This window comes from Peromyscus californicus, unplaced genomic scaffold (assembly GCF_007827085.1).
Source record: "Peromyscus californicus insignis strain IS unplaced genomic scaffold, ASM782708v3 Scaffold_10__1_contigs__length_136768540, whole genome shotgun sequence".
Lineage (NCBI taxonomy): Eukaryota > Metazoa > Chordata > Mammalia > Rodentia > Cricetidae > Peromyscus > Peromyscus californicus.
Window position 1 is genome coordinate 132211581 of NW_026294391.1, and position 12992 is coordinate 132224572.

Sequence of the window (12992 nt, forward strand, 5' to 3'; positions counted from 1 at the left end):
CCTGCTTGTCTTCCTTTTCCCTCTCTTGCCGTGCACCAAGGCCCATGTTTCCAGTCCCTGTAGACAATGCTGAGAATGCACTGGTCAGTGTGGGATGGGGTGGAAGGCCTTGCAAGACCTCCAGTGCAAATCTCATTGGTACTGTGTGGGCAGAATGAACTAAGTGCCCTGACAGGCGGTGGGAGGAAAGGCATTCTGAGTGGAGAAGGAACTAAAAGTAAGCTGGTGTTGCTGGAGCAAGAAGCTCAAGTGAAGGTGCTGGGAGGACAGTAGATATCATATATGCTTTTTGTGCATATAGGTACACTCCACTCCACTCGGGCCCCTTCTTTGGGGTTGTTTACCCAAGTGCCTGTGGTTGAAATGAGGTCAGGAGCATGCTGATGGGCTAGGAGACTAAGGTTAGTGCTGAAACCGCTTTGGTCATTTTCCCCACTGACCATGACTCCATCCAGCTCTTTCACCATCCAGCCAGAGCATCTGCATACAGTTGTTAGGAGCAACCAAAGGTATTCTCATACCCAGGGCATCTTATTTTTCTCTGTGCAAACTGCCCATGGGCACGGCTTTCCTAGGCTTACATGGGGTAAAGATTACAGAGGCTCTGCCATGGGCAAGGAATGCTCTTGAAGCTTAGAGAAAGGAAGAGGGAGGGCTATGAATTTAGGAGGCAGGTAAGGAACAATGGGGGTGGGTCAGGAAAGAGAGAAGCATAGGGCTAGGAGCAACAAAGAATCAGCCCTGGAAGCTGGAGCATTGGAGGCTCTGGGGCCTCTTCCCATCCCTTGTCTCATAATCTTGGCCTTACTCTGGCTGGTTCCTATTAAATGCAGTGCGTCGGGGGGGGGGGGGGGGGGGGGGGGGGAGGACAGCAACCCTAGGTGCAGGGCTGTGCTGAAAAGTGCTCTCTCCGTTAACCCAGTAAGGCACACTGGGCACCTCCTATGCTTTCCAAGACCCATACCTAACCATCTTGCCTCACTCTGTGGTCAAACCTCAATTCCTAGAATAATGCCATCTCTGCTACCAGGGCTTTGTCCAACCAGGCTGAACCTCCCACAGTACAGACTGAGGTGTATTCTGGCCAACACTCCCTGCAGGCCCACAAGATTGCATCTTCTTTTCTTTCTGCTCCTTTTCAGGATCCCATTTTCCCCTCCTTCTAGCTGCAGGTCTGTGAGGAAAGCAGGATTTTCCCCATTTCTCAGATTTCACAAGAGAATAGCCTGCCATTCCCAGGCAGGGTGGGGGATGTAAGTGAGGAAACAAATGTCACTCATTCACTGGCATGAGAGGGGCCAGAACTGGGCCAGTTCTCTGCTGACCCGAGGAGCCTAACAAGGCAGCTTCCGCCGGCTATCACGCTCCCCTCTCTTCTCCGAAGGCACCAGGGCCTGGCTGGCTGGAATGGCAGGTGAGCCTGGGTGGGGCCCAGGAGGCAGCTCGGACTGTGCCGCTCCAAAATACCTGGAGCGGCAGCTACCGAGCCCGGTCTTCGTAGGGCTGGCGCTCTGAGTCACCACCGGGCCAAGGAGGTGTCCGAGAGTCTCCAGAGAGCCCCAGACCCGCTGGTCAGGCCCCTCTCCTCCCCCCCCTACCCCCCGCAGCACGGGCGCCCGCAGGGGCGGTGCCGGCAGAGTTGGGCGCGGGGAGCGCGGTGCTTGGTGCGCGCCACCGCCCCTCGGCCCAGCTTGCTGGCCTTCCCCACCTAAGCCCTTGGGCGGTTCAGTTGGCCCCACCCCTTCTTCCTCTCCTGGCCCGGAGGCCTGGTGCGCGGGGCAGCGCAACGTTCCGCGGCCTGGCTATTGGGGCAAGCGGTTTTGGCGCTCGAGGGTGGCACGCCAGGCGCGGGGCGCGAGGCCAGAGCTTGCTCGGCAGGGTGCGGGGGAGGGTCCGACGGAAGTCCCTAGAGGAGAGCAGGGACAGGCAGGGGGTTGCCGAGGTAATGGGCAAGGCCTGCGCGCCAGGCTGTGAGGGGCGGGGGCTCCAGGCGCTCTTTGGCTCGGGCCTGGCGGACATTGGGGCGCCAGGGGCGGCGGGAGGGAAGCGGGACAGGGAGGGACTAAGGGAGGAGACCGCTGGGATGGGCTCGGGGCTTGGCCGACAGGGAGCAGGTGGGCGGGGACAGGGGCCCTGCTGGAAGAGGCGCCGCTGAGAGGTGGCGGGCTGCAAGCGCAAACAAGGCGGCAGCCTCCTGGGCCCGGAGAACGGTGAGGCTGTTTGGTTGGATGACCCCAGCCCCGAGGGCATGCTTTGATGTTCAGGACCACTGAGCTAGGCGCTGGGTACTGTTGGGGAGGGAAGATCTGGAAGTCAGGAAGGCCAGGGTGTTTGGAGTCTTGAGTAGACCCTGGCGGAAGAGTGTTGCTGGGCCAGTGTTCTTCACCAGGGCGCTGGTGTCCAGCAAAGGTGGGCGAAGCCAGGCACTTTCAGGGCTGGCATGAGTGGAAGGGGGCAAGAGACCCCAGAGTTTGAGTTTGAGCACAATTTGGGAGTTGCCATATCACTGAGTGGATTGATGAATCATGAGATTTGGAAATCGCAGAACCCTTTCCTGTCAAGTAGTTCTGAGTGATGGAAATCACAGGGGCTAGGATTTGAAGAAGTGATTCTGGAGGCCAAGTCTGGGGACACCAGATGCTCAAGTGGGCCACCAGTCTCTGTGGGAGGGAGGCACTTTGGGAGCTGTGACCCAGAGAGCTGGGATTCAGAGGCCTCAGTCTGGGGTGGGGTTAAGGAAGGTCTTTGTGGTGGCTGGTTCCCTGCCTTCCTTCCTTTCTAGAATGTCAGGATTCAGCTGTGTTCCTGTGGGGAGTGGGTTAAAAATTCCTTCAGCCTACAGTCAGCTGTACAGTATCCACGGGGGGGGGAGGAGGGGGCTGGGGGGACATATACATGCGTGACTGCAGCTGCATTCTCTGTGGAGTCCTCATGCTTCCTCACTGTTGCCATAGCAACTGCCTATTGATGGTGTATTTATAGGGAAGAAGCAGGCGCTACATTTTGGGGCTGGAGGGGAGAAGCCCTCCTGGAAGCAGCAGCAGCAGCAGTGATGATGGCTATAGAACTGCTAATGGGGTGGCCGATGCCATGTGAACTGTCTGGGGGAGAGCCTGGCTTCTTTGAGGCTCAAAATGAACTAATGGCTTTTCCAGGCCAGGATAACACAAACTTGGGGCTGATGTATGTGTGTATGAATGCACGGAAGTCCATGTCTTTGGTTGGGACCAAAGATGGCTGTACATAAAGCTATTATATAATTTTTCCATGTAAATTTTTTTTGAAAACTCTATAGTTCACCAGTAAGCAGTGGGATGTATTTGCTTTCTTATTAGCGAAAGCTTTGCTCATTCTTTTCAAACTCTGATGTGGCATCTTTATTTTTCTTTAACCAAAACACCCTGTTCCTAATGCAATTCTCCCTGCACCTTCATCGTATGGACCCCATAGATCATAATGAGGCCAGGTTTTGTCATTGTGAAAATTGAGGTATTTCAGTGAGAAAGCCCCTTGACACAGTGATAGTACTGTTAGATATGCTGTTAGATTGGTTTACTTTCCCCATCATTTAAAATTTATTCATGATTTTTATCCTTTTTGTTTTCCAGACAGACTAGAAGTCATGTTTTAAATATGCCATAGGAATCAGCTTCTGGAAGAATAAATAGAACACCATACCAAGTTGTGGGGAGAAAAGCATATGTGTGTAACAGCTGGGCTTCCAAAGCACTTGTATTTGGCTATCAGTATTAACACTGAACTTCCTGGCAGCCTAGGCAAAAAGGGTAGCAAAAAGGGTTACAAAACTCATGTGTCTTGTATCCCATTAGTCATAAAACATGAGCTTCTACTTGGGAGGGGAGCTGAGGGATGATTGTTCCCAGATGTTGATGGCTTAGACAGTGCTCCAGAATATGTGTACATGTAGGACCGTGTTAGCAGAGAAAGGCTTTATGACCATACTTCTAGATAGAGACCTCTCCTCTAAGTTACCATTGAAGATTTATTGTATTGCATTGTATTTATTTGTTTGTTGTGGTTCTGAAGATGAAACCCAGAATGTTAGACATTCCTGGCATGTGGTATATTAATAAGCTATACCTCCAGAACTGTGTCTTCATGATGATCTTTTAAATATGTGTTTACTAAGGTTCTCTGTTGCAGTAGTCTTTACTGCAAAGAGAAAAGATGTGCCTGCCTCCAGAAAAGATCCAAACATCTTGTCTCTCTTTCTGGGGAAGATGCACTGAGCAGATTGTCTGTGTTGGGACAGGGATGGTAAGAATATATCTGTTTTGTACATGGTAGGTCTGACCCTGAACAACAGATATCTACAGATTACTATAGGCCAGCCTTAGCCTGTGATGACTGTTGCTGCATTAAGTTTGGTATTTAATAAACATGTTCATCTTTAGAGGTATTTGGGACTCATCTTCACCATCAAATTCAATGCCAGGTCTTGTCTCTATCAATTTGCTTAACCTTGCTTCTACCCAACCCCATCTCTGGCCTTGGTTTCTCATCTGTCTCTGGGGTCCTTTCTGTTCTGAAGGGACAAAGATTCTTTGAAGGGATTGAGGAATAGGGAATGTTAGCCCAGAGATGCTTTCCGTTTGAAAAAAGATGAACCCTTAGGACTTTGAGATTCACAGGAGGCTCTCTCTCTCTCTCTCTCTCTCTCTCTCTCTCTCTCTCTCTCTCTCTCTCTCTCTCTCTCTCTCTCTCTCTCTGTGTGTGTGTGTGTGTGTGTGTGTGTGTGTGAGAGAGAGAGAGAGAGAGAGAGAGAGAGAGAGAGAGAGAGAGAGGGAGGGAGAACAAGGCTCTGCTGGGTTTTGGGGAGCTCTGGAGAAGGTCTTTGAGGAAAAAAGAGAAGCAGCAGGAGGTGAGTGGCTGCATGAGGGTGCTGTGCCTCATAGGATGCTGCTTTGACCTTTTAGCCAGGTTGGTGGGAGGTCACATTCTAGACCCCAGAGGATTTCACCACAACTTTCTTTTCTTCCTTGCCAGGCAAGTGAGACACTGGAGCTGAGGGAGCATCATGGCTGGTGAGTGTTTGTAGAACCATCTGAGTCAGACAGGCTCATGCCAAAGCAACGCATCCATCTTTTCAGCTTTTCTCTCCTTGGGTGGCTCTGAGGTTTACTAATGTAGCACCTCGTAGATCTTGGGGAAGAGGACCTACAGGTCAGACCTATCAACTTGGGCATAGAGGGGAATCACCTGCTGTGAAGAGTAAGCAATCTCACCATTAGTGGTTGCTTTCGTCCTCAAAGCCACAGCTCATGCCTGACTTTACTCCCACCAATGGCAGCCTGGAAGAGGGACCAGTTCTCATGATAAGGGCTCTGGCTTTCCTTTTTCAAGACAGATGCAGAAGCAACTGGATGTTTTCTCACCCAAGACTACAATACATAGAGACTGGTCCTTTTTCCTGTGCCACCTGAAGTTCCTTCTCAGTTGGTCTCATTTTCCTTGGTATGGCAAAGGATCTGGGCCCTGTTGGGACCCTGAGATCCTCCTGGAGAGTACAACCTTGTAGAAAGTCAGCCCTCCTATCCTCATTGCAATAGGCTAGGCCTGGCCTTTGGTTGGAGGCCTGGCTTTAGGTCTTCTGGATTTGCCCTATTTTCCTTCATAACTGGGCCAGTCTGGTTTGTAGGTACTGAATTGTGTCACTGTGGTTCTCTCTTCAGTATTTCTGGAAGCCAAGAATGCCCATGCAGTCCTGAAACGGTTCCCTCGTGCCAATGAGTTCCTGGAGGAGCTTCGTCAGGGCACCATCGAGCGGGAGTGCATGGAAGAGATCTGCAGCTATGAAGAGGTCAAGGAAGTATTTGAGAACAAAGAAAAAACGGCACGTACTGCCCTGGGGCTGGGTTCTGGGAGGAGGTGCAATCTTGGGAATAATAAGAACAGGTTTGAAACAAGGGAAGAACACCACCCCAGCCTACATCCTGCCTGTTGGAGCCCTAAAGGAACATTGGGGTGTCCCCTAGGTCTGTTGCATGATTTGTGTGAACTTCCTCATTGGGGAGCTTTGGCTTTTATCCTGGGTGGATTCCCCAGGCTCTCTGAGAGCACTCTCAGGCCAGTAAGATGACTCAGGGTAGAGAAGGAATCACAAACCTGTCCTTGGTACATGACTTGCTGGAAATCTCAGATGTCCAGAGCATGGATGTTACGTGAGAATTGCCTTGTTGTGTCTGTCTTCCTCAGGAGTGAGTGACCTTTCTTCTTTTGCAGATGGAGTTTTGGAAGGGATACCCAAATGCAGTCTACTCAGTCCGAGATCCCTCACAGAGCTCAGATGCCATGTATGTGGTGGTGCCCCTTCTGGGGGTAGTCTTGCTGATTGTCATTGCCTTGTTCATCATCTGGAGGTGCCAGCTGCAGAAAGCAACTCGTCACCACCCCTCCTATGCTCAGAACCGGTACCTAGCCAGTCGCACCGGGCACAACCTCCCCCGAGTCATGGTATACAGGGGCACTGTGCATAGTCAGGGAGAGTCCTCTGTGCACCGAGAGGCAGGGAATAACCCACAGATAGTCCTGGGGCCCAGCCGGGGAGGCAGAACCACTGTCCGACTGGAGAGCACCCTCTACCTCCCAGAGCTCTCTCTCTCCAGACTGTCCAGCGCTACCCCTCCTCCCTCCTATGAGGAGGTGACTGCACCCCAGGAGGGCAGCAGTGAGGAGGCCAGTGTCTCTTACAGTGACCCTCCCCCAAAGTATGAAGAAATTGTGGCAGCCAGCCCCAGTGCAGACAAGTAGCTGAGCACAGGCCCTGGCCTGTATAAAAGCCTCTTCCAGAGGTAGCCTGCTTCCTTTTGGACTTCTGAAAGACTGTGCCACCACAGAACAGCCTTAGCCTCCTTGTTGCCAAATAATTCCCCAACAGTGGATTTGTAGGAAGTCAGTTGGTAGAGACAGTTGGTGTGTCTGTGTGTGTCGGGGGTAGGGGTGGGGGTGGGGGGCATAGGACAAGTACATGATACCCCAGGGAAAAAGCTACAGACCTGAAAGCCTGGGTCTTCCAGACTCCTACCCCACCCCCAACTATGCCAAGTCCCCACCATCCTGCCCTCTCTTTAGGGACTGGCTTCTCTTATGCCAAAGGAACCATCTCATGGTGTTAATTGTGGCCAGAATGTCCACAGGCTCATCCCTGAGGCTATGGGTATGTGTGGGGACCCCTGTGTTTCTGGAGACCTGGGCCACAGACATGAGGTGGTCAAGCTGGCCCTGCAGTTTCCCCTTTCTCAACAGTTCCATGCTTACTGTTCTCAACACATATTATGAGGACAGAAATAAGGGTTGAACTAGGAACAAAACACAAGTAATAAATAATGAACCATAGATGAAAACAATAGCCCTTTGAAGCCCTCCAGAAGAAATCAATTAAACAGACTTTGGCACAGCCTTCATCCAACACTCATCCCTATGCTCCTGACAAGGAAGAAATCTATGTGTAGATCAGCCTGGTAGGAGGACAGGGCATGAGAAGGATGAGGAAAGGGGGCTGGGTGGCAGAGCTCCTTCTTCCAGACCAATCAAGGGGCCCACTTGAACTCTGCCATCTTGTTTCTGATGTGTACCAGCTGTGCTAAAAACCAGTCCACACTGGCATAACCCATATGTAACCTTAGAGTACTCTGTACGTGGGAAACTGATGTCCCCTTCCCCCATGGAGCCCAGGCCCTCTCCCTGGTTGTTACAGACTGGCACAGAAAGCTCAAGATTCCACTTTTGTGGGGTTGATAAATCCATAGAATAGTTAAAACCATGAGCTCCACCTCCTTGGCACTGTGCTGTCTGGCTTTGAAGTTTTAGGATACTTCCTTTTTTTTTTGTAAATAGGTGCATTGAACTTGAACTTTAGATTGTGATTTCTCCTAATGATGGTGCCCATACAGGGAGAAGTTCCTGAAGTGTCTCTTAAAAATTTTCTTAGTAGGAAAGCCCGTGACCTGGGGTCTAAAGCCCACCTGGGGTTTGCTCTGCCACAGCCAGGTGCTGATCTGTTTTCAGTGAGGCTTTGGAAGATGTTGGGCAGAGGTGACTTGCTCTTTAACTGTCAATGATGAAGTAAAAGACACTGTTGATACCATCTCTACCCGCTCCAGTCTATTCTCCTGGTCTCTGTGCCAAATCATTTTTTCCTCTGTGGTGCTTTAAAAAATGTAGCACATTTTTGTGGGACCCAAAAAGAGTGCGTAGCGTGGGTCTGTTGGCAACTGCAATGGTTTCCAACCCACAGTGTTGACAAGGTTCCTTCTGTCTAAGCAGCTCTCCAAGGCAGACACTGAAACACGTTCCTTGAATGCAGCCCTACCTTGAGGCCCCAGATAACTTCTAGAGGCTGTTCCAGTGAAGGGGACTTTCCTGGGGGTGTGTTTCTAGTCACGGTTATGCTCTTACCCCAGTGAGGCTGCCAGCTTGTAATAACTCCACCCTGTGGTTCCCCTACCTCGTAGGCCCATTGGAGGCTGATGGAGCTAATGCTGGTGAAGTGCTTGAAGCACCTTGGAACCAGTGAAGTTTGCCCTTAGCAGGATCAGGATTCTTTTAGAAATAGGTATTAGCTGTAAGGGACTGGTTTTAGTTGAGGGCTTCAAATGCCTCTGATGTTGAGTGTCAATCTGAGGAGTCAGTCTCGTTCCATTTGATCCTTTATGGGACTTCCTCTCTCCCCAGTTTCCTGACACCAGAAATGCTGCCTAGATGGCATTCCTCCCTCTGTCCCTCCATTTTGAACTTCTTCCCTCCCTCCCTCCCTCCCTCCCTGATTTCTTTCCTTCATGCCTTCCCTCTTCCCTTTTCTTTCCTTCCATTTTTCTTTTTATTCTTTCTCTCCATTGGTCTTCTAGTATTGCGCTCTGGCCCTTCCTAATGAAGGGATTTGGGGCTCCGAAGCCTCCTGCTTTTTCCATGATGGAGATTGGGATCAACCTCATTTAGACATGACAGAGATCCTGGGGAAGCTGGAAGCTCTGGGTCAGCCCAGCCTCTCCAAGCATTTTATTAAGCTGGTGCCTGATTGTGGCCTGGGATATATGAAAAAAGACTTACCCCAATGTGACTCCTCCCCCAGCTAGCAGAGAGTCAGGCATAGGCTCCACTGACCAGAGCCACAGAGAGTATGCCAAGGGATGCCCACTGCCTTTGGCATGTGTTGAGATTTTTCTGTTGAGCTGCCTGGCAGCTAGAGGCTAGGGATACATGGGTAAGAGCAGAAAACCTACTCCCAAGGCCTGTTGAGGGTGATATATAGCCCCAGGAGCTGAGGACCAGATGTAGGGTGAATGAGAAGCAGCTCCTTGCATGTGGCCTGTGGACTCTGGGTCAGGTGCTTCACAGAGCTCTCCAGGTGACTTGTGCCAAGGCCTCTGCAATGGTTTTTCACAGCATAGTGTTTAGTATATATAATGGGCATAATTCCTCAAGGTGCACATTTGGCTTTATGAATGCCCTGTACATATCTTTTCAAACTGTCTTTCTATAGACATTGATTTGATACAATGCTAACAATTCAGTAGTCACATCTGTATTTGTTTGAGACTTGTGTGTGTGTGCGTGTGTATACATGTAGGCATGTTGTCTTTTCTCATTGCTTCTGTGAAATGTTAGCTGGTGTGTAGTTTTATTTTCCCAAGAGGGATCTGCTCTGAAGGGAAAACTGTCATCATCTTGTGGGGCCCGCACTCTATGGGACCCCCTCCCACTCACATGCCTATTCTGTAGGTGTCAGCAGCTGAAGGAAATCTGAGAACTCCTGAGTGTGTGTGTGTGTGTGTGTGTGTGTGTGTGTGTGTGTGTGTGTGTATGTGTGTGTGTGTGTGAGAGAGAGAGAGAGAGAGAGAGAGAGAGAGAGAGAGAGAGAGAGAGAGAGAGAGAAGGGGGAAGGAGAGAATGAATGAGTGTGTGTGTGAGAGAGGTGGGGGTGGGAAGGAGAGAGAATGAATGTGTGTGTGTAGGGGGAAGGAGAAAGAATAAATGAGTGTGTGTGTGTGTGTGTGTGTGTGTGTGTGTGTGTGTGTGTGTGTGTGTGACTATTGACTTTCAGAATGGTGGAGTTAGTTACTTAGATATTTTTCTCTAAAAATGAAAAGGCTTTAAAAATTTCCTTAAAATATGGCTGTCACTTGTTTTCAACCAAAACCTTTTTAAGACGTTTTCAACAATAACGGCAGCCCTGTTAGTCCCCTCCCAGACTGCCCATCACTTTGGGTTTTCAAAATGAAAGCACAAAAGAAAGAGTGGGGCGCACAGTTGCCTGGCATACCCGTGTACAGCTGTGTTGTGCCTTGGCTGATTACAGAGGCGTGATCCCAAGCAGTTGGACCTGGGAAACTGAGGCCTCCTCTGCTAGTTGCCAATCCCACTGCCATTAGTGTGAATTCCTTAGGGTGCTCCAGCAAACAAGCATCTCCCAATTGTTTGGACATTGTCTTGTTGGTAGTCCAAACATTAGGGATTAGAGACAGCAGTGTTTTCTGTTTAAGCAGTTCCAGACAGATGCTTCCCCTCTCCCAGTGGATGGCAACTCCCCAGATCCCAGTCAGAGTTGATGGATATTTTGACAACCAAATGGTACCCCATAAGAAAACTAAGAAAAAAAAAACCCCAACATTTCCACTAGATTGTCTTTTAATTCAAGTGAGAGAAAAATGGCAGAGACAGGCTGGGAGTTCCCAGGAATGTGTCTTTTTAGAACAGTGTGTGTGCTCTGACTGTGTGTTTGCTCACAGTCAAGCCTGAGCTGCTGGGCTGGACTGCTTTTCAGCTTTTCAAGTGCTGAAGCTCCATTTCCAGGCGTCGCTCATTCTGGAACAATCACATCTCCCCCACTAAAGTCTCCTAATACTAATCAGTATAATTAGCTAATTTTAGACTGCTGTAATCACACTGCTTCCAACTACAGTAAAAGCCCATTAATTTGAGCCCACTAATTCAGAACTTAGAGGAAATCCAAATTGAAGATAATTCACAGAAACCACTATTCTTGTTACATAAAAATATTTGAAAGCATCTTCCCTTCAGTCAGTCTTCTGGGGCTTCTTTGTGAAAGGAATTTGGTTTAAAATGGGTACCTTTTTCAAAGGAAAAGCTTGAGGTGCCAAGGATCCCTTCATTGTGCCTTCAGCTTGGAGTTTAGCACTTCTTGTGTGTAAGGCTGTTTCTGTGCAGGGTGATCTCTTGTTCTCTCTTCATTGTGGGGATGCTAGATATTGCAGCCTTTCACTCTGTGTCTGTATTTACCCTGTGAATAACATAGTTTGTGATCTTGACTGCAATTTCAACACCAGTTCATGTTTTTCTAAGTGTTCTTTAAAGCAGATGTTGCACTAGCAGACTGCCTGCTCTCATTCACCCCTAAGTCTTCAAACTTTGGAGCTTCTCCTTTCCCAGGCCGTGGAAGGCAAATTTCTCTCTCTCTCTCAACAAGAATTTCTCTGACAAAAATCTCCAAACAGCACCCCCCCTCAGCTTAATGTCTCAACAGTTGTTTTATTGTACTGCTATCTGACCTCTGAACGTGCCTGCCCTTCTCCAGCTCCCAGTGAGCGTTAAGACTGATATCTAGGATTGGGACCAACCCTCCAGCTGCTTTTTGCCTCCCAACCTGTCTTGCCTCACTGATACCACTTTCCCAGGCCTGAATCCACCTGCTATTTCACTCTGTCATTGTGAATTTGTGACAGTGGCAACCCTGATATGTGCAACTGAGCTTATAGAAATGATTGCTGTGAAATGGATTAATTTTGGTACCATTTGAAACTGTGCTTGTATTCATGTGTTGACCAGTGTCAGCTGGGACATCTGTATATTCAGTCATACGTTGGGATTTCAAATGGAGCCTGGGGGCAACAAACCAACTTGCTCTGACCTTTCTCATGCACGCTCTCTGGCTCCCTTTTTACAATTGTTAAATTTAGCTGTTAACTTTTGTGTCTTTCTGTATAAGAAAACAGTGAGTAAAAATAAAGAACAAATGGCATCCACTTGTACCGTGTTCTGGTCCATCATAGATCCTAGATGACTCCCTGAGTTTCCCAGAATGTGGAAGGCTGGAGGTCAAATTTGTGGAACCAGAAGTCAGATTGCATAGATAAGGAAACAACCCAAACCAGTTTAGGAGCCAGTTGGAAGCAGAGATAGTCTGGATCCTAAAGTTTGTGCCCACAGTGTGTAATATGATCCTCTGTCCCATCCCCCTGTGGGATGAGGCTAGTAAAATCTGACATAGATCTTGTTTAGCAACTTCCTAGTCACCTGATCCCTGGTTAAGTGAAGGCTCTTTGAACAGATCTCAGCACAAGCTGGGCTCAGGTTTTAAAATCTCTAGGAGCTTTCCCCAGAGATAAGTACTTTTGGGCCACAGGCTAGCACCTGCAAGAAAACTAATACACGAAGAGGACCCAGACTTCTGAAGTGTCCATGGTGAGGAGGATACATGGGCTGTTTCTAAATGATCACAGGCAGAATTTATTGAATAGTTAGTTTGTGTCAGGTCCTGTACCTGTGTGAACTGAAACAGTCCTCCCAACATATGGGGTTTCTAATCAACTCTTACTTCACAACTGGGGGAAGCACAGCCTGATTGGGAATGCAATTTGACTAAGGGCTTATGAGGAAGAGGTGTTATGCTCATCTCATGATTGCAGATCTTTCCTCAATTATCTCACCTCATGCTATTCCAGTGACACTATGGGGCCTCCCTCAGAGAAAGGTCTGAGTTTGGCTTTGCTGTTAACTGTCAATTCCTTCAACATGCCCCTGCCTTTCCTATTCTTCTGTTATCCTCAGAAGTGCAGTGATCATATATAACATCTTACCTCTTCCATAGAGCATAGCATGGTATCTGGCTTACAGTAAGTGTTCAATTAAAAGCAAATGTGTTGACTGGTTATATTCTCTAATCAAAGTCTCAGTGCTGAGACTTAGCTTTCTAGGGCGCTATCACAAATGACCAGAATCGGGTGATTTATACA

The 12992-nt window shown here is 48.9% G+C and overlaps 1 protein-coding gene across 3 annotated transcripts; it reads left to right on the plus strand.

Moving 5' to 3' along the window:
- Positions 1–1143: 1143 nt before the first annotated feature.
- Positions 1144–12002, plus strand: Prrg3 (proline rich and Gla domain 3). Of its 3 annotated transcripts, none has more exons than XM_052741027.1 (4): positions 1144–1414; positions 5008–5045; positions 5694–5854; positions 6244–12002. In XM_052741027.1, exons 2-4 carry the CDS (start codon positions 5039–5041, stop codon positions 6769–6771), a joined length of 696 nt encoding a protein of 231 aa, XP_052596987.1. In that variant the 5' UTR covers positions 1144–1414; positions 5008–5038; the 3' UTR covers positions 6772–12002. The 3 variants fall into 3 exon arrangements, with proteins under 3 accessions (XP_052596987.1, XP_052596984.1, XP_052596976.1); XM_052741024.1 differs by lacking the exon at positions 1144–1414 and adding an exon at positions 1656–1942; XM_052741016.1 differs by lacking the exon at positions 1144–1414 and adding an exon at positions 2117–2210.
- The last annotated feature ends 990 nt before the right edge of the window (positions 12003–12992 follow it).